At 43.4% G+C, this 22,028-nt stretch overlaps 1 protein-coding gene across 8 annotated transcripts in view; it reads right to left on the reverse strand.

Annotated features, from left to right (window-relative positions):
• FGD5 (FYVE, RhoGEF and PH domain containing 5) overlaps nt 1–22,028 on the reverse strand; it is a 144,481-nt gene that overhangs the window by 36,609 nt on the left and 85,844 nt on the right. For 6 of the 8 annotated variants that reach the window (XR_014507911.1, XM_083426929.1, XM_083426932.1 and 3 more), the window contains exons 6-8: nt 10,813–10,964; nt 9,599–9,755; nt 3,203–3,290 (exon numbers count right to left, since the gene is read on the reverse strand). Coding sequence is in view for 7 of the 8 variants with exons in the window: in XM_083426929.1 (XP_083283055.1) it covers nt 3,203–3,290; nt 9,599–9,755; nt 10,813–10,964 (397 nt within the window). In the remaining variant the exon portion in view is untranslated. The remainder of the gene's footprint in view (nt 1–3,202; nt 3,291–9,598; nt 9,756–10,812; nt 10,965–22,028) is intronic. The other 2 variants (XM_083426930.1, XM_083426927.1) reach the window with 1 other exon arrangement.

Consider the following 22,028-nt stretch of genomic DNA (forward strand, 5'->3'; position numbering starts at 1 on the left):
TCCCCCACTGATGCTTCCCCCCCTGGATTAATTATATTCTAGTTTAGTTAGAGTGAATGCTCCTATGAAGGATTAAAAATAGATAAACACAAACTTATTCCAAATTGAGAAATTATGTTTAACTGAGTAAAGCAATATTTAATTCTTGACTGCATATGACTTGATACAGATTACAACTGCGCTGAATTAATGAATACGAGTTGCGTTACTGATAGACGTTTATACAATAAGATGAGGGAATCTGTTATTTCTGGATCTCCCTGGACTAAGGGAAGAGCTGTTGCAATCACCACTTTGCAATATCTGTGTAGGCTATACGCAAAAGCTGTCGCTGGGGACTTGAGGCATTGCTTATCCCTGCCGGATGAATCATTGTGGTCTACAGTAATTTTTCCCAAATGTGTATGGGAAGGCAGAAGCACTGCAGCTGTAGTGCTTTGGCTGGTCCTCCTAAGTGTATCCTGCAATGAATTTTATTACTCTTGTTTGGTAATACAAATGAGAGCAACAAGGCTGGAATGATGGGCCCCTGTCAGGAGGAGATGCAACGGTCCTTTAAGTGGGGGAAAGGGGTCCTCTGAGCCCTTTTCAGCAAACAAACATTCATCTCCCTACTTGGAAAAAGAGAATTCAGGCAAGAGAATGTGGCTGCAAGCCACTAGCCAGTTACACATGCTTAAAGTAAATGGGGCATAAAGATCAATAGCAGATTGTACAGATGAGGAAGGTGTGGATCCAAACAACTGCAGAGTTCAAGACAGTTGCTTGACAGGAGCAAGGGCAGCAGGTTGGATCCAGAGTCACAGAAGGAACTGCAATCCAGCTGAGATTCCCACCGGAAGAAGGATGAGAGGCAATTTTTTGTCTCCTTTTCCCTGCAGTCCCCATACCATCTTGAGGATCTCAAAGCACTCTTGAGCAGCTTTTCAGAGAGCAGAGAGAGCTACAGGGAAAGGAGCAAGCAGCAAATACCAGCCACCTCTCCTTCCAGCAGTACAGTTCCATGAGTGGTTCTAAGTCAATGATTTTTGAGGTCATTGTTACGTTTTCTGGAAAGTTGACCAGGGAAAAACCAACTAACAGTAAAGGTCTTCCCACTTACATTGCACATGCATTTCTGCGTTCCTTGCTACCTGAAAACCTTTTCCCTCCCTTTTCCTAGCAAATGAAATTGACAGAAAACTTCTCGTTGTAGTTGAATTAAAGTTGGACAGGGCAACGTAACCTTGAACTAGTCCCCAAAGAATGATCCCTTTTTTTAGATCAGTGCAGATAGAGGAAAACCTTGTTAACACGCAGTGTCAGACCTGTCCACGTAAGCTGTACTGGTGGTCAGATCAGGAAGACATCTTATAGTATCTGGTAGCTAATGGGAGTGTGACATTCACAGGGCTTGTTATACAGCAGGCAAGGTGTTTACAGGCATGCTATATGCCAGGGGCGGCTAGCCAGTTGCTCTCGTTGGACCCTATTTCCCATCAGCCCTAGCCAGTACAGGCACTGACCTAGAATGATGAGAGTTCTGGTCCAGCAACCTTTGGAGGGTCACAGTTTAACCACGCCTGCTATATGCGAATACACCAAACTCATCTCGCTACTACTACTATTACTAATTTTATTATTTATACCCCGCCCATCTGGCTGGGTTTCCTCAGCCACTCTGGCTGGCTTACAACATAATTTTACAGCAAACAAATCTGTTTAATGTACTAAACAGATGCATGGACCTATTAAGATAGTTGTAGTGAACTAACGCCCCCTTGCTTAGCATCTGTGGAGGAAACCAAATCACCCAGCAAAATCACGCATTGGCATCTGGTAGTCACTTGTGCTGCTGTTCTTGCAAAAACAAAAAAACCCCCACCAAAAACAGGAACCACTGGGAAGACGGCATTTCTTTGGACTTATGATCAATGTTCTTGGACCAAGATGAAAGTACTTCTAATCAGTGCTGTGAAGTTCTCTTCGGGAAGTTCCCTTTGTTCTAGTCCATTGATTTCAGTTCTTTCTAATATGTTCTGAAGCTTTTTTTACCACTTGCTGAATATGGGTGGGATTTCTTCCCATTGCCTGCCCCCTGCAAACTTCATTGAATGCCACTCTCCACCAAAAGACATGGGCCACCCCCGCCACCCCGGTTGCTTGCCCATCTTTATGCCTGAAATGTTCCATAGCTGGAATTCCTGTGGACTCATCTAGCATGTTATGTCATCTTGCTGGTGCTTTGCTTTGGGATGAGGTTGCTTTCGACCCAGCCTGCCAGGCTTTTCACTTTCCTATTCTTTTCTGCTCTCCTGATGGCTTCCAGGCTTCCAGCAGTGATAATGAAGGTGACATTTGGCAGGCAGAAACATTGGGGTTACAAAGACAGCTTGACACAAAACAAGGGATGCTGAACATTCATGGGGAGGAGCGGGAGCATAGGATCAGGCCTTGTTCCTGACATACATGTGTTCAGTAGACTTTGGGAACAGATCCTGTGCATAAGCAAGTGGCTTCTGATCATGTATACAGAGCCTAGCCCATGTGCACAAGGTCTGTTCTCAGAGTCCATTGGGGATGAGATCAGCTACCACACTCTGTTTCCTTCCATTGCATGTTGGCTGCCCCTAGATTTGTCTGAGAAGGAAGGGATATAGAGTTTAATACAGTATTTTCTGATTGGCATAAACTCTACAGCATCTCAGATGCAGGACTTTCCTCACACTTCTGCAACCCAAGGCCTTTTAAAGTGGAGAAGGCAATAATCTTACGTCTTGGAAAGTATGTTCTCTGCCATAGAGCTACAGACTCTCCACTCCATTTTTCAGTGGAGTTGCTGTCACTGAGAGAAATCCACAATAACATTGAAAACAAAAGGTTGAAATGTTTAAGTCAAGTGTGCTATGAGTCACAAGAGTTACTGGGATTCCCTCAGAGTGTATGGGATTCCTGCTCTAATTCATTCTGCCTCTGCCTCTTCAGATTCATTAGTATTGGTCTGTCAATGCTTTGTGGAAAATCCAAAATCGTTTTTGCACCGACTGAGCGCTTAAAAAGCGGTTCTCCCCGGAGGAAAACAGTGGGATGAGAGGATGTGCGGATAAGCTCTAGCTTGGCTTTCAATGGTGATAATGCCTGAGGATGACTGTAAGCTAAGAACAAACCAGGCAAAAGGAGGAGCCTCCTATCATGGGAGTGGCATGTTTTATATCTTGCTTACCTGTGAGGAGCACATGGTACTGGAATATGCGCTGCACCACTTTCAAGAGCTGATGTTTCACATTCAAGGGACTGCCACCACGAAACTGCTGTCCTCAAGAGAAGGAAAATAAGAAGGGTGAAGGTCAGAGCTCAGACATCCACAATCAGAAAATAACCAGTCATCCATCCAGGTTCACATGACTGGCAAGAGAGACATTTAAAGCGCTGTCAGAGAGAAGATGTGCCCAGGTAGTCTCCAGGAGCTGACCTTTTGTCCACAATGTTTCAAAATGAAACTAAAACCCAATATTAAATTTTCATGATTATTTATATTTTGGTCGATAGTCAAAATAGACTTCAGAATTCAGACTCCATGCGACTACAGATTTTAAGTGACCCTTGTATATTTTTGTGGCTACAGCTGGTTGACTGGAGCCAGCTGGAGGGTTCCTGCCACAAGCAGCTTGATATTTATAATGCATGAGTATCTCAAGGCTAATATAAAATCCAAGAACTTTCCCAGAAGAAGTTGACATTAGTGCTGTGGGCAATCCACAGGGCAAGTGTCTCTTCACTTGGGCTAAAAGGTCGTGAGTATACAGTGGGGGCCTGACATGAGCTCATCATAGGGCTAGCAGAGAAAATAGATATGCCTTCATGACTATTTGACACATCTGGCGAGATATGGCCCATTGACCTCAACACTGTTCTTCTCTATTGTGACATGCTCACAAATGGTATTAAAAAGTGAAAGGATCACTTTCCTTTGAAAAGCAGGCGGGGATTACCGAGGTAAACACTGAGCAGGAAGCAGGCTATTCTTTTCCTTTTAATACAGAATTTCTGGCAGAAGTTTTAAGACGTATTAGCAAATGAAAATGGTTTCATTTCCCTCAAAAAGCAGCTCTGAATATAACCAACTGCATGAAAAAGTATACACAGTCTTGGCTGGGGGGGGGGGAACTAGGCTTGCCATCACATGGTTCAAATAGTAGAAAGTATTTTGTCACAGAGATGAGTCAAAGTGAGGGGAGTTGTGTAAGTTATCACTAGCAAAGACTCAAAACTGATGTCAAATGCCATATTTGAATTATCTTATTGTCTGGGGGGGGGGGAATCTGCTCCTAATTTTTCTAATGTAATTTATCTTCTTTTTTGTAAACTATTTTGAAAATGTTTTTTTGTTGAAAAAGAAACAACTAATACATTGGAAAGCAGTGACATGCTCAAGAGCTCTACATATGGGCAGATTCATATAGGAGGAGATGGTCCCACAAGTAGCTTGGTCCCAAGCAATCCACAGCTATGAAGTGAACAACGAGCAACTTGAATTGCACTCAGAGCTGAACCAACAGTTAGTGCAGCAGGTACAATAATGGGGTCACATGATTCTGCAGGTTTCCAGCAGCCTGTTACAGTTGCCCAATCATTGATGTAACACATGCATCTATCACTCATGGTAATATATGAGGGGGCTTTTTCTGTGAGGGCAGCACTCACTGCTCCAAGAGCTTGGATTAGCTCTCTCTCTGTGTACTTAGGTTCCACCAGCGTTTGAATCGTTTTTCAACAAGCCTTTGATCCCTGCCGCTGCTTAAATTATTAGATGTTTGTTCTGGCTCTCTGGATTGTTTTTCTACATTTAATTTTGGTCATGTGTTTATTATCTTAGGGTTGAGTTTGTGTGTTTTTGGATCCTCAGTGTTCTTTAATTGTACTTGTCTCGCTACGTTGTGGGTTGTTTTGTAAAGGCTCATGCCTTGAAAACGGAATGGAAATATCTCGACAGGGAAACAAACAAGTAACGTAGAAATAAGCATCTTGTTACTGCGACTCTGACTCCTCCTGTTTCCAAGTCTGAGAACAAACTTCAGCCAAAAGTTAACAAGGGTCATCTGGCATGGATGAACTATGAAACAGGTTGCGACAATCCAGGCTGCCTTGGCCGGCCCTGGAGCCATTAAAAATGAATAGCCATGTCTCTGATGGGACGTCGTTGCCACAACTTACTGTCTCATCCATTTGCTGCTTTCCACCTAAGTTTCCATAGCAGCTTCAACAAAGAAAACAAAGGAGAAACCCAGGGAGTTTGCATTAGGAACCTTCAAAAGCCGCCTTATACTGAAATGAGAGCATTGATTTATCTGAAGGAGCGTCTCCACCTCCATCATTCTGCCCGGATGCTGAGGTCCAGCGCAGAGGGCCTTCTGGCGATTCCCTCACTGCGAGAAGCAACGTTAAAGGGAACAAAGCAGAGGGCCTTCTCGGTAGTGGCACCCTCCCTGTGGAACGCCCTCCCATCAGATGTCAAGGAAATAAGCAACTATCTTACTCTTAAAAGACATCTGAAGGCAGCCCTGTTTAGGGAAGTTTTTAATGACTGAGGTTTTAACGTATTTTTAATCTCCTCTTGGAAGCCACCCAGAGTGACTGGGGAAACCCAGCCAGATGGGCGGAGTATAAGTAATAAAGTAATAAATTATTATTATTATTATTATTAGTAGTAGTAGTATTAAACTCAGTACTGTCTATAGTAAATGGCAGTGGCTCGCCAGAACTTCAGGCAGGACTTTGTCTCAGTCCTACCTGGAGATGCTGGGTATTGAAGCCGGGACATTCTGCACGCATAGCAGATGCTCCACCACTGAGCTGCAGTCCTTCCCTGAGATATCCACCTGCTGCTGCTGCTTTTCTTGTCATGGATTTGCGGTGAAAGGGGAAGCGGCGTCTGTTCAGTTTCTGATCCTCACCATCATCATGCAGTGATGGCCGCTTCAACACAGCTGTCTATTGTCCACTCAGTGCTGTTCATGCATGGAGGATCTTCTCAGCATCCACACAATGCTGTCCTCATCAAAATGTCACTCCATATTTTCCCCCACCTCATTTCATTCAGATTTGCAAGCTTTGCAGATTTCTCCCCTCCCCCAGTCAAATTTTCAGTGGAAATGGCAAATACGGGGGGAAAGGGGGGTGTCATTTTGATGATGGTGTGGACACTGTGCAAAACTTCCATGCATGAGCAGCACCAAGTCCCCCAAAAACCTGCCATATGGAGGCACCCTAATTACTAAAGACGCTGTAGGCAACCCTTTTTACTGACCAAGCCTATGGCACCCCCATATTCAAACATTTCCTATTTGTACACACACAAATATCTGAACAGGATCAGGATCAGTTTCAAAAGTGATAAAGTGGTACCTCTGGTTACGAACTTAATTTGTTCCAGAGGTCTGTTTTTAACCTGAAACTGTTCGTAACCTGAGGTATGACTTTAGCTAATGGGGCCTCCTGCTGCCGCCGCACTGCCATTTCTGTTCTCATTCTGGGGCAAAGTTCTTAACCCGAGGTACTACTTCTGGGTTAGCAGAGTCTGTAACCCAAAGTGTTTGTAACCTGAGGTGTTTGTAACCCGAGGTACCACTGTACAGGAGAGATTTGCCTTTCATCCATCACCATCCCTTTAAATGAAGTTACTGAGTGTTATTCCTATTTGGATACTATTGTGAGTGGGGAGAAGATCAAGGATACAAAAACGCGAAGCAAAACCCAAACCCACAGGAAGCTTCTGAGTTCAGATTTACGACTCCAATAAAAATCCCATTAACTCCAATTGTAGCGGAACTGAGGGGCAACACACCAAGCTGAGATAAAAGCATTAACACGGCAACTTTTATCCCTTACTTAATAGTAGGGTCTGTGACGTTCCTGTGAAATACATTCTGACCCTGCTTCCTGGGGCATTGCGAGGGAGATGGGGAAAGGGCAGAGTAAGAACCATTGATCTGAAACACACCAAAGGCATCTTCAGAAGAGCTGTACTGATTTATGTGCCAGACAAAGAAGAGCAGGATTAAGGCAAGACTCTGCATTAGTCCCAAGGGAAGAGAGCACATTCAACTGCCAAGCATAAACTCAAAGAGAGTCGGGACCTTTCTGGATATAGGGTCAGGCACTAATTTACCTCTGAATTGGTGAATTGGGAGGACAGTTTAGGCATACATATCAGAATTAGGCAAGGAGGAATCTGAGAGTGTATTACGGGGACTAAGATCAAATCCCTCCCCATCCCCGCTAATGTATGTGGTGAAAATTGGTGGGTTGATCCCAGAAACAGTTAAATCTTCCTTTTTTATTTTTACCTTTTTCCTATTTTTCCATTGCTGCCTATGGGGACATTAAAAAATGAACTTTTTTTAAAGAGAGAGAGAGAAAGCCCTCACACTTAGTGAGGAAAATGGCTGCTGCTATCTTTTTGTGGTGGTAGCCATTTTCCTCCCACAGTGCCCCAGAATGCTGCTGTATCTAGGGTATTCTGAGGCCAGAAAATGGCAGTGGATTGGTTGCTGAAGGAAATGTGTTACAAGAAAAGGAAGAACAAAAACAAAGACCCTACTACTAAAGGAGAGCAGCTCCCTGAATTTGGCCCCTATTGAGGGTCAAAATTTGCACCTGCTACCAGCATTAGGGTTGCCAAAATGATAATTACATAAATCCTGATCTAAGCTCTGGTATCTACACTACAAATTTATACAGGCTTTATACCCTTCTAACCGTTATGGTTTCCACCAAAAAATCCTTTGGATTTTAGTTAGTGAAGGGTGGAGACAGAGAGCCATGCACCTGTCAGTCAGCTAATGTCATATGATTTAAATCGCATCAGGTGATTTAACATTCTGGGAAGAACTCTATATATGCTCCCGATGTGTCCTTTGTAAGTCTCCCTTGAATGCAGCCACAGCTGTAAAGGAAGATTGATTCCTCAAATTGAAATTTGCACCATATGACACTAGATGATGGACATGGTGAGCCAAACCATGTCCCAGGCCAAATGGGGAGGCCTGGCAGCCCCAATGAGGCCCATGGGTCAGACGTTCCCCACTGCTGGTGAACGGACTGACAATTCTCTGTTACAGTCAAGGCGGACAGACTTAGTGGAATAGAAGTGTTTGGAACACATATTCTCTTCCCTGCAAACATTACCTTAGAAAATGTGTTTTCAAGTAAGAATCTATGTCTAGAAGGCTTTCAGATGAACCAACCCCATATGTTGTTGTAAGTGTAGAATCCCATAGTCTTCTCACAGTCAATGAATATGCAGCCCCTGAAGGAGCAGAACTCAGCCAGGTGCTGTTAGCACATCTAAACCTCCTTCCTGTCTTTATTCTAACAGAGAGTTCTCAGTTTCTTCCACTTTACCCCCTCACAAAATTATTTTCTCTGGGGAAAGAGAGTAAGTATTAAACCAGATAAAGTCTGTGGTATGAATATGCTCTGAATATCAAACACACACAGATGCATTTTGTGAATATATCCCTGCTGGTGAGAATACTGTCATTGCCTTTGAGACAAGCAGTTTTTGACTCTAGTATATTGAACACCTGGGCAACAAGGAAGTACAGCCCACAGGATAACCAAGTTTGAGATAAGCCCCCAAAAACAATTATTGCAATTAGAAGTCTGCCTTTCCGATCAAAGCCTTCAGAGCAGCATTCTTAGACTCCATTTTTATATTTTTGGCCTCAAGAGTTCAGACAGTGAAATATCCACGGGCAAATGTTGACAAACGGTCATTTTAATGAATTATCATTATTAATATTTCAGATGTGCTGCAGAGGGAGACATAATCCATATCTCAAGGGCCTGACAGCCCAAGCCACATTAAAAATACAGCAGCCAATTTATCCTCGTAACCTTTTCTGTCAGATAAGTAAATATTACTACCTCTCCTCCCCTACCCTTTACAAATGGAGAAATGGATATATATTAAGGCTGACATTGTGTGCATCACCACCAGAAGCAGAAGTGTCACTGTGGCAGGAAGCAGAAGAGAGGGACAAAGTTTGCATTAGCCCCGTTCAGGGATTCTAAATTCCTTCTACACTGAGCATGAGCACACTAGCCCTATGGTTTTCCCTGTGACTGCTGGAAAAATAACCTCTGAGACTGCTGGCAAGTTAGCAAAAACCAGGAATGTGCAGGACAGAATATGAAGGAATTACATGGTTCCCATACATTTGGTGTCAGGTATGGAGTGCTCAGTAACAAGACAATCCCTGACCTAGAATTCTTGCTGCTTCCATGTCCCATAGCTCCCCCCAGAGTTATGTGAGAAAGGATGATCACACATTCATTGTTGTTGTTGTTTTATTACAGCAGCCCTTGCGTTCCATACGTAAGTTCACAAGCAACCCCAATTCTTCTCACTTGAAGGTGTGTGTGTGGATCTAATAGGTACTCCTCCAGACTTAACCCTCCTCCAAAGCTACCCCTGAACTGAGTCATCATTAACACCCCCCTACATGACCCTTTCTGAGCTCTGAAGGGAGGGCAGACAAGGAAGGAAGGAGAGAGTGATAAAGAGAACTACAGGACAGTCGTAAAGCAGTGTGAGGAAAGGACTGAGGGCCCTTACCTCAAATTCCCGAACGACAGTATCCAGCTGGGAAGTTTTAAGGCGGGCTTCATCCAGCAAAGCCAAATTCCTATCAAACTGCATAATGTAAGCTGTGTGGTGAATGAACCTTGATTCCCTGGAGAGGAAAATGTCAGCCACTTTCTGGTGATCTTCCCTAAAACCACATCAGGATAAACAAACAAACAAACAAATGAAAAGGTTACGACGTTTGGGGCTTTTTCATTTAGGAAAAAGGGAAGTAAGAGAGGTCATGATAGAGCAGGCATAGGCAAACTCCGGGCCTCCAGATGTTTGGGACTACAACTCCCATCATCCCTGACCACTGGTCCTGTTACCTAGGGATGATGGGAATTGTAGTCCCAAACTACAGTAGTTCCAAACTCCCGCTGGTCTCCCCAGGCTTGCGGATATCTGCCCGAAGCCTGGGGCGCGCTACTCAGCGCGCCCCAGGCTTCAGGATGCAGGCTGCTATCTGCAAGCCTGGGGAGACCGGCGGGAAGTCGTGCCGGGCTCCCAAGGCTTGCGGATAGCTTCCTGAAGCCTGGAGAGCGAGAGGGGTCAGTGCACACCGACTCCTCTCGCTCCCCAGGCTTCAGCGAAAGCCTGCATTTGCCCCATAGGACGCACACACATTTCCCCTTCATTTTTGGAGGGGAAAAAGTGCGTCCTATAGGGTGAAAAATGCGGTATATGGTTGGTGGGCTATTATTTGTCTTGATGGCAAATAAATAGGTTCTATATATTTAAAATGTTGATATCCCACCCTATCCATTCAGGCTCAGTGTGGCTTTTGCTCATCTCTTTTCACTTGCACAAATACCGCAGAAGGTATCTGTGACTTTCTTGTTATCGGGATCCCAACCTTCCAGCAAAATGTACTATAACAATGGTAGAGGAAACATATCTGGAATCTATTGAAAATGAGGTCATTCAGTAGCCAGATATATAATGCCTGAGTGCATAGCATCTGGAGTTATTACGTATCATGCTACCATGTTCTTGTAACAGATATAACGTAAAATCTCAGGGTGAAGTATAGCCTCTTAGCATTCAGGGTGAGGCCATCACAGAGGCAAGTTGTCTCACATTCGGTTACTTTTGATTCTCCCTCTATTCAAAAGAAATAGGTGCTTGGTTTTCCTAAAGATTTCAGGATGTTGGGAAATGGATGCCGTCCTGAGATGGCATAAAGGCCTTGCTAAATCACTTACCAATTGAGAACTTTTTCTTCCAGCTCTTCCAGTATTTCTTGGTGCAGTTTGTAGATTTCTGGGATCTCATTCAATCCTTCCTTGAGCTTTGCTTCTTCATGGTCATTGTTATCTTCATCTCCCAGCACTTTTAAGACAGCTTCATAGAAATCCTGTGTACACACAATTCAGAATATCATCTGTAGGCTGTTGCCAAATCCTACTCGCATGTTCCTGACTACCATATTCAAAATCTGTCATTCAGTGCCAAATTTGTCTGTGCCTTGGCCATTTCTCTGCCTGACTAGCCGTTTGCTTTCCTTACCTCTTGTTGCCTCACTTTTCTTCAACTAAGTTAAGGTTGACCCAAACCATAATTTTCTGATGTCACACAGTCCTCTTGTAGGATTCAAGTGCTCCCTTGTCAAGAGCTTGAAAACCTTTCAGAAAGACCCTTGAAACAGGGTGCAAACTTGACACAGAGGCACTGTGTGAAATCTGAGATGTCACAAATGAGAGAACTAGACCAGAGGGACAATGATTGTCTCCTTGTTTGTTGGTTTGAACCACTTTTTACAATGCTAAAGAAAATCTTTTCCCATGAAAACAACCTGTCTAGTTCTGTATCACCACAATAACATTACCAAAACCTATGTACTAGTTTCCTTAATTTTATACATCAATTTTCTATCCCTAGTCTTCATATTTAAAGACTTCCTACTGTTCTGCTCCAAACTACATTTCAATTCCATCTTTCCCTTAATCCCCTTTGTAAAAAACAAACCAAAAACCTAATGCATTATGGTCACCCTTTGTTCACCTCACTGACGCGCCCTTTTATATTTTCCTCAGTACTACTTCCTTGCCCTACAACATCTGCCTTCGCTAAATAAACCCTTCCTCAAAACAGACTTCATTATAGTGTTGTTTTTCAAGACAACAAATTCCTTGCACATCCATGAGGAAAACTGGAATTTCAGTTCTATCTGCCCTTATGCAATAGTCAAGGCACTTCAAAAAAAACCCACAAAACCCCTCCACTAAAAATTATGATAGTTATGTACTCCCCTTCGCCCCAATCATAGAGATGTAGAGGCAGCACTACTGGATTTAAGCTGCAATCGTATTCCTGCTTACCTGGAAGTAAGTCCCTTTGGACTCATTGGGGCTTACTTCTGAGTAAACATGTACAGGATTGCACTATTAAGGTCCCTAGCATGAGGTGGAATGTCTTGGAAGTGAATAGTGTCACTGTCAACACCACCAGCAAACACATCTGGAAAGGCACAACGCAAAATGCATGCTATTTGAAAAGAGTGTGAAAGGCATGCAGCAGTTTGCTCCCCAGACTTTCAGAGCCCAGGGATCTGAGTCATCTTTTCACAGATGATTGTATGGTTTCTGCAGAGACCCGCAGGCCAGTGTCTAGCAGAAAATATATAGCTCCAAGGCATTTCAATGGAACCAAATCATAAATCACTGTTCATCTGTCCTTTTTGTAATAAGCATCTTGCCTCACTGCTAACTCTTGTTAGTAGGGCTTGTGTTGTCACACATCAGCAGGTCCATTTATTCCACAAAAGCCGGCAGCAAAAACAAGGCAAAAGGGGGGAATGGTGCCCACCAACAGTAACCCATAGCAATTGTTTTGTCATTGTTGATTTTTAAACGTATGTCAAATGGGACCGCGTTCAAGTTGTGCGTGTCCTTTCGTTGTGGTAGCAATAAGCAAAACTACCCCACTGCCAAGGAAGGCTTCGTTTGAACCAAATTTCAACTCTAGGAACTGTGTTTGGTGAAAAGGTTAAACAATGGAACATATGTGATAGGATGCATAGCACCTTTCCTTTACCATAGACTGCCCATCATCCCTTTTGCCAAAAGTTTTCAGCCTTATGGTATACATTTGTGACTATTTGCACCTTGAAAATGGTTGGTGCTGCTAAATACAAGCTATATTGTTTGAATAGTAAACAGCAGAGTAGCAAAAGCACTTTCCCCCACACCTTTCACTTCTTTTTCCTTTGATTCCTAGATAACACATAAGACATGGCGTGAGTCAAGTATGTTGCTATCAAATTCAGCGACATCTATCAGGGCCTCACTGAGCTTCCGCGAAGAACTTTTCTGCCACTTTATCATGAGGTAAATAAAACTTCATTCCTTTGGTCTAGTTTAGAACCACTGTCACACTATCCAAGTTTAGTTGGGAGGCTGGATTTACCATTTCCATGTCTTCTTTTTAATTATACGATTTTCTGCAGAAATGGCAAATCTGGATTAAATAAGAAAATACTTGATGAGGGCAATGCCACGTGGATGCTGTGCATAAAGATAAAGGGACCCCTGACCATTAGGTCCAGTCGTGACCGACTCTGGGGTTGCGGCACTCATCTCGCTTTATTGGCTGAGGGAGCCGGTGTACAGCTTCCGGGTCATGTGGCCAGCATGACTAAGCCGCTTCTGGGGAACCAGAGCAGCGCACGGAAACACCGTTTACCTTCCCGCTGGAGTGGTACCTATTTATCTACTTGCACTTGGACGTGCTTTCGAACTGCTAGGTTGGCAGGAGCAGGGACCGAGCAACGGGAGCTCACCCTGTTGTGGGGATTCGAACCACTGACCTTCTGATTGGCAAGTCCTAGGCTCTGTGGTTTAACCCACAGCGCCACCCGCATCCCTATGCTGTGCCACTATGCTACTGGTGATCTCTGCTCCTCCTCTGGTATCCTGCATCATCCCATAAGTCTATGCCCTTCTGACAGTAACAAAACATGGCAGGGTTTGTGCAGAGAAGCTAGCCGCGTATTTCTACTGTGCCTGGCAAGTATCCTGAAGAACTATTCATGGGTATAAATCTTTCTCTTTATTCCCCTGGAGCGGATACACTTAGAGAGGAGTCTGAGCCAGGCAGCTGGGTGTTCCTCGTTCTGGCCTGCGCTAAGGCTCTTGCAGGCAAAATGTCTTCTTTTCTGCCAATCTAATCTTTATGGGAAAAATAACTGGATCTTTCGTTGTCTACAAAAGTAAATGCACACCGGAGGGAACTGGAAGCAAGCTGTAAGCTTCTGCTAGCAGTGGAGGACCATATGGAATCACTTAGAAAAACATCCAGCGCTTTCCCAATTCTTCCTCTGCATCCCAATAAACCATGGAAGTGCCTGGAGATTTTAATTGCACAAGAAAGAGGAAGGAAGGGAGGAAGAACGAGCAACCGAGAGAGGAAGAGTGGGACCCATCGACTGGAAAGCCAGCATGAAAGAGATGTCCTCTGAAAGTTGCAGAGTTTGAAAGCTCCCTGGGGTTCTACGTTGACAGCAGCCGCAGCAGATGTGGATGTTACAAAGCTTCTTGGTTTCATTAAAAAAAAAAGTTTTATCTGTCCTGATCTGACCTTCCTTTGCTGTTTATACACACCAATAACTCTTGCAACAGACAAAACTACCTGGAATATCACGACACTGTAGCTATTGCTAATACAGTCGTACCTCTGCTTATGTATCCCTCTGGATACGTTAACTTCGGGTTGCAAACGCAACCAACCCGGAAGTGTATACTTCTGGGTTTTGCCGCGCGCGCATGCAGAGAAGTGCTCTGCATGTCGCGCACATGTGCAGAAGCGCTCAATCGTGCTGTGTACGGACGCAGAAGGCTGCCTCCGGTTACGGACTTTTCGGGATACAGCCGGGCCTCCAGAACGGATCCCGTCCATAACCGGAGGTACCACTGTACCAGGAATATGCCTGGTAAGAGACATAGTTGGATTATGGGTGACGGGAATTCCAGCTGATCAAAGGATATCCTGTGACACACATACACACACAAGAACACAATGTTCTTGCGCCTGGAACTTCCTTTCTTTCCCTCAGTGTCACTGTTTTCCATGTGTCATAGCATTTTTATCCTGTATGTAGGTCTACACCAGGCATAGGCAAACTCGGCCCTCCAGATGTTTAGGGACTACAACTCCCATCATCCCTGACCATTGGTCCTGTTAGCTAGGGATGATGGGAGTTGTAGTCCCAAAACATCTGAAAGGTCGAGTTTGCCTATGCCTGGTCTACACAGTTGCTTGCACACTAGCCTTTTTATCCAGAATTGCTGTCCTCCCTTCTGTTACGTTTTGGAATCCACACACGGCATCACTGTCCTCCCATGTTTTCTTTTGTTACAAAATTCAACTGCAGCAAAGCACTATTAGGGCTTCTGAGGGGAATTGTTCATTGGAACTAAAAATTACCTGTTTGCAGTCTCAAATTGTTTTACTGGTAGCCCAGCTAGCATGAATGACTTGCCACACAGTTTAAAATTAAGGCTGTAATCCTAGCCCTGCCTAATCAGAAGTAAGTCCTAGTGAATTCAGTTGTTGCTGTTGTGTTCAAATCCTGCTTGCCGGTTCCCCACAGGCATCTTTTCAGCCCCTGTGAGAACAGGATGCCGGACTAGACGAGGAGGTAAAGGAGGCTATGACTAAATGGGCAGTGGATATTGGGTATAATATTGAGTTTGAGAAGTGGCTGGAATTGTGGAACATCAATATGAAGTTTACGGCGTGTAGGGTACTAAAGGAAAATCTATGGAAAATGATATATAGATGGTACCATACACCAGTGAAGTTAGCAAAATCTATAGGCTGAAAAATAAGAAATGCTGGAAATGTGGAGAGGCAGAGGGAGACCTCTACCACATGTGGTGGGCATGCAGTAAGGTGAAGGGCTTTTGGGAAATGATTTACAATGAACTTAAAAAAATTCTCAAATATACCTTTCCCAAAAAGCCTGAAGCCTTTCTGTTAGGAATGATGGGTAAAGAAATTAAAAAAGAAGATAAGATACTATTCTTATATGCCACTACAGCCGCAAGAATTTTGCTAGCGCAAAACTGGAAAACAGAAGTTATACCCAGTATAAGTGATTGGCAGGTTAAGTTGATAAACTATACCGAGCTCGCTAGAATAACAGGAAGATTAAGGGACCAAGACGAACAGAAATTTCATGACAATTGGAATAAATATTTGACTTATCTTGGAACTAATTTTCAGATCACACTGGCGGGGCTGAATTAAATCTAACAGTAAACGATACAGATTAAAACGATAAAATACGTGAATACAAATTTATCTGATACTTACCAAAAGTGTGGAAGGAAGTCTACGGCTTGGCGGAGCCTAAAAGAATTTTGTGTTGTATTTTTGACTTGTTGTGATACGCGCGTGTCAGGGGTTCAGGAGCAGAGTCACAGGAGAGGGAGGAAACGGAGAGCGAGGGGGAGGAGTCTGAAGGAAATGTCAGAGACGACAGTAGTCCGAGGTCTCTGAGTCTCTCCAGTGACTCGGAGGATTCACAGAAAGGGGCCCCCATGGTCAGGGCAAGGGGAGTGCCCAGGGGGACACCTCGGGAAGAAGGGGCCAGAGGGGACTCAGAGAGTAGCAGCTGGGAATCCGGACCAGCGTCCCCCCCAGAGTGCGGTAGGGGGGAGGAGTCCAAGGCATCGGGATCAGGGAGCGCGCAGGCAGAGGGAGAACGTGAGGCAGGAGTGACCACACCCTCGTCAGGGAGCGAGGAAACGGTCATCAGGAAAGTTAAACGCGCGCGCGCGCCAAGTTCAAATGTACAGGAGGGCGGCAAGGTGGGCAGCCCGGGTAGGGAGCCAGGTCCTAAAGCCCGCCGAAGAGAGGGGGAGGAGTCAGAGGGGTCAAGCTCTGCGTCAGAAGAGTCCAGGAGGAATGAGACCCCGGGGGGTAGTAAGACCCAGAGGAAGAGAGAGAGAAGGAAGAGGTGGAGTAAGATTAGAGTCTTAAACTGGTGCACAGGGGGCGGAGACCCAGACAGAGCTTCGCCGGTCTAAAGTCCAGACGTAGAGCTGGGACGCTGAGACTTGTAAATGGAGACTATTCTTCAATAAAGACTTTGATACTGTACTACCGGCTAGCGTTGGTCCTTGGTGAGCTGGGACCCGGAGCCAGCTCTGACAGCGCGAGTTATGGTATAAATTTTGTATTTGTTCTTATGTATAAATGAGCAATATTAATAAAAATTTACTTGCACAAAAAAAAAAAAAAAAAAGAGAACAGGATGCCGGACTAGGTGGACCATTGGCCCGATCCTCTTCTTATGTCCTTATGTTATGTTCAATGAACAAGGAGTTCCTGTTCACATAAATGCTAACCAGATAGTTATTTTAAAAATATGCATATCCTGCCTCTCAATTAAAAATCCATAGTGAGGTGGTATCATCCACCACACATGTGGAAACTGTTAACTGTAAAATTATCAAAAAATAAAAAAACAACAATTAACACAGCTGAAGCTAACTAAGCAGCAAAACCTAGCCAGAAATTAAACTTAAAACAGTCCACACTTCTGAAATAAAACCACCTTTGGCTGGCTCCTGAAAGCTGAGAGAGATGAAGCAGTGCTATGAAGGCCTGTTCCCAAGGAATTTCCCATTCAGTCTCAGATGGGGAAGGCCACACACAGGCCGGGCCCCTGGAGAAAGATCTGAATATATGAAGAAGTTCATATTATAGAAAGTGATCCTTGATGTGTCATGGACCGAGCTGAGTTTGAGCTTCAAATGTCATGCTGAGTGCTTTGAATTAAACTAGGAAGCCACCTGGATCTAGTGAAGATGTTGTCAACAACAACATTATACTGGATGACAAACATGGATGGAAGTTCACTTGGTGCCTTTCAGTACCGGCCTGTGTATGATCCTCAACCCAGTGTTTACGCACTGGGCCAAACCCTAGTAAGACCCAAAGGGTTTACATTACAATTCTAGCCATGTATACTAAGAAGTGATTCTTACTGAATTCAGTGGGGTTCCGGTGAAGATGAGGGAGAAAATCAATTCAGTTCCCATTTAAAGACAAATCTATTGAATTCACACTTTGTAAAACAATTATGAGAACCAAAATGCAGCCATCCATTGAAATTCACACTTATCCAAATATTGTGATGCAGGCCTCCAAACAAACAACGTTCACAAAAGTGAATACATGAGGTAAAAGCATGCATTCAAAATGACTATCTTAGTGAAAACAACGTACATTAGGAAAAATGTGTCTATGAGTCAAAACTGTACGCAAAAAAATATGTTTATTAGGAGAAAGTCACGCTAAAATGCTGATGGAATTTCATGAGGATATTTTTAAAGTTGCTGATTGCTGCAGGAATATGGAGAGCTGAATTTAAGATTGGAAAAAGGAGAAACCGAGAGAATCAAAATGGACATCTTTCCATCTCTACTCTCAGCTGAGTTAGAACTGCAGCCTTAAACATTGCTTTAACATCATTACACTTTTAAACTTGAGACAGGATATTCCATGTCCAGACACTTTGGATAAATCCTGGTGAGAGTTTGTGTTTTTACAGACTACTGTACACAGAACAAGCAAAAATTTAGAATGTTACCAGCCAGAGTGGAGTACCAGGCAGAGGGGAGTGCAGCTGTTTTAACAATCCACCAAAAGCAAAGATTCAGCAGAGTTAATAGAAATAGCAGCCACCATCCTCCCAAAATTGTGAATGACCATTTCCCAGCCACACTGCATGCGGTATGACAAAACATGCTATGAGAGTGCAAGAGAGTGCTTTAATAGGAAACTACCATGGCCATATATCTCATCCAAAGATGCCATTCATACTTTATGCATTTAGGTAGCTTCATAGATCGGTTTAGATGCAATGCAAAATCAAACACTCATGGTTTCAGTGAAGAAACTCGAAATTTTATGGCTGCTTTCAAAAACTATGTTGACTTTCCCCAGCAAGCACAAAGTAAAAGTGAAGTTTACACAGTGTAGCCATTTTACTGCTACACCTTTACCACTGCTGGTAAATTGCTCTGAAAGTTTGGCACATTATCTCCCTCCATCATTAATACTAGCACTGTATCACTTTGCCATTTTCCATTTCCACTCATGAAGAACTACTCAAAAAATGTATAGGCACTTTTGAACTTTTCCTCTCAAATTAATCTGGAACTTTTGGTATTTTCACCTCAAATTAATCGGGACTGTTACTCACTCCCATGAAACACACCATACCAATCTGAGAGAACATTATTCGTCTTTCAAGCTCTGAACTAAAGGGGTTGTATCCAACTAAGATCCACTGAAATGAAAGGGCCCAAATTAGTCATGCCCATTAATTTCAAAGGGTATACTCTACTCTGAGTAAAACTAATGTTAGATACAACACATGGTATCATGAAAATCTGCCTCCACTTTTTTTTTTTTGGGGGGGGGGTCCATTCTATCCCTGAAAAAGTGGAGGTAGATTTTCTGATGGTTTGCAGGGTGGGGTTAGGATAAATTTTGAGAAACATTTGAGGGTGGGTGTGTTTGGCTAACCCAAGTTAGACAAGGTGGTTTAGGGTCTTTAAAAAAAAAATCCCCCCTTAAAGAAAGATTTGGGGGGGGGGGGAGTAGAGACCAGTGTAGCTGCTTTGAGTAGCCACATAACCAACCAGGGTTTCTATGGTCTGTGCTTCCTGTTTTCGAAATAGGCTTTCATGTATGAATCTGCTGCTCTTGACTTTAAAACTGACTGCTGCTTTTAGATTCAATATATATGTTTGTAATTGTATTATTCTCCTTTAATCTGAAATGTATTTTTTCTTTCTTTCTAACACAAACTACTCTACCTGAAAAAGAGCAAGATTTATCTAACAGGAGAATTTTCCAAGACATATACCACTCTCCATGTGGGCTGGTGTTTGGTGGTTGAGGATTAAGGCTGATGTTCACGAGTCTATGTCAGAGATGCACTAAACATTTTCAAATGTCAGGGTTCACTTTGAAAGCAACGCATTCAGCTGAACGAATCCTAGGTGGGAAAAATGCTCACCAAACATTCTCACTGCTTCAATGTTATTTGATGTCCTTTTATGTCTTTCTGGCTGACACTGGTGCTTCTCAGCTGCATTTTCACTCCTCTCACAGTCCTCATTTGGCCACACTTCTGCCTTACTGACTGTGGTGACCTAGAAACTTTGATAATTTTCATCCATGATACCATCGCATTACACAATGTGTTGTGGTGTCACTGAACAGATCAAGTGGGTTATTAAAGCCACTGGTAACAAATGGCAATGTGGACACGTGGAACCAAGGGCTGTGGTGAAGAAGATTTAAACCAAAGGAAAATGTTGCTTCAAAGAACACCACCGAAACACAGATGTGATCACAAGTGCTGAAGATAGCAGGAAATGGAAGGTGATTGTGAACACTCACAAAAATGAGCATGAAATGAGGCAAGCAGTGTTGGCTCATTTATCTTCTCTTCTATTTGTCTTTAAAAAAAAGCAGAAGGAACATTTGCACTGTGTGATACATCTGTTGCTGCCCTTTACCATTTCAGTTTAAAGGTTGACAGTATTGAGAAATCCAAGAATTTCTCTAGATTATTTCCCCCTGGGAGTTCACTACACATCATCACACTATAGCAGCCAAAGCTATGCCTCAAATCTGTAAAAAAAAATCACTTAACGAAACTAAAGTTTTTCTTTCTCATGGATTTCAAGCAAATGTTACTATATTATTAATTGCCTCAATAGACGTGTGATTATAATTAATTCTCAGACAAATGAATTAATTCCAGCAGCCAGGATGGCTAGCCTCGCAATGATTAATTCTGCAAAACCAAAGCCTAATAGTAATGCTGTAAGCATCCATAAAAAGAAGAAAATGCTGTTGCCTAAAGTGCTGAAAGCCTGGGAAACCATTAATCACAGGTAAAGTACTTTTGCAGTCTCAATAACTCTGATCAATCACAGTACCCGAAAGGTCTCCAAATTCATCATCTGAAAAACACAGTCCAAGAAAGAAGAGGGAAAAGGTACCAAATATTTTTTAGTTCATACAATTCCCTGCTAGATTCAGAACTGAGGAAAGAACTAGAGCCATCCAATTACATTCTAAATGACTCATGAGGCTCAAGCCGAAGTGTATGCTCCTGGCACTATTTCTGCCATTAAAAAAATTGCAACTGTTATTTCACATTCACAGGGTGCCAGCTATTTTCTAGACACTGTGTAGAACATAAATGTGACATGGTCCTGAGACCTAAGCAAGAGAATTTGAATCCCAGCGTTTTGTAGCTCTCTCTCTCATGAATGAATGCTGGAAGTGTCAATTAGGCAATGGCAGCATTCAGATGTAAAAATAAACTATGGCTTCTTACACTAATGAGCTTGGGACTTATAAGCTCCCTCTTCCTCTTCCCTCCACCTGTGCAGCTGCACAATTGAAAAGTAGTGTAGCAATTGAAAAGTAGTGTAGCATTATGTCTCAACCTTAAATGATGGTTAACCTCAACCAGGGCCAGCCCAACCTGAGGTGAACCACAAAATGGCACACATACTCCACCAGGGAAGAAGAGGTAAGTGAAGATCTACACCAGGAATGGGGTGGGGGGAGGATAAAGGGTGGGATGAGATCAACAACACCTCCTATTTGCCAAGAGGCTGCTGTAGAAGTGGCATTGCGGAGGTGGGGGGCTGCCAAGGAGAAAACAGGAGACCACGCTATCAGTATGGTCAGCTAACCAGAAAGCCTGATGGCCTCATGTCATATGTACTTGGTGCACTGATTCAGCAACTTGCGCTGTTCTTAGCAGATTTAAGAGACCATGATGGCACACAGAGTACAAGACAATCTCTAAGTTGAGCAAGGACCAAGCTACCACAGTCTATGTTGCGCTTTGAGCTAAGCTGAGGCATCTCTGAGGGTGCAGAATGGTTGGCCTTGCACAGGAGAGAACAGCAATGCTCTGAAATCTTTGGCCACCCCTGTTTTTCCAGCTGAAGATGAACTGCAGTAAATTCTAACACAGCAGACACAATTTGCCTACTATCCTTCAACTGCTGGGTGGAAATTAGGTCATGGATCGTGAACTCAGTACATGCACTCACTCACTCACACACACACACACAAACTTGCGCACACACCAAAATTAAATGAGGCTAAGCACTGGCAAACTGTACAATGCACGTTTCAAATACTGTACCAGTAGGCTGTTTGCAAAGTACTTGGCCAAAGGCCAAGAAGGGCTGGCACACTTTCTCTCTCTCTCTGTGTGTGTGTGTGCGTTTAAAGGAGGGACACTAAGTAGTTGAACAGCCATTTTGGCTTCCTGTTCCCTCTGTAAAGACCCATGAAGAGTTATTTTCCCACCTGCTGACTAGGAAAAAATGAAGACGCAGAAGAATAAATGAATCAGCCAATTGCAGCT

The sequence above is a fragment of the Podarcis tiliguerta genome (assembly GCF_965153285.1).
Source record: "Podarcis tiliguerta genome assembly, chromosome: 2".
Lineage (NCBI taxonomy): Eukaryota > Metazoa > Chordata > Lepidosauria > Squamata > Lacertidae > Podarcis > Podarcis tiliguerta.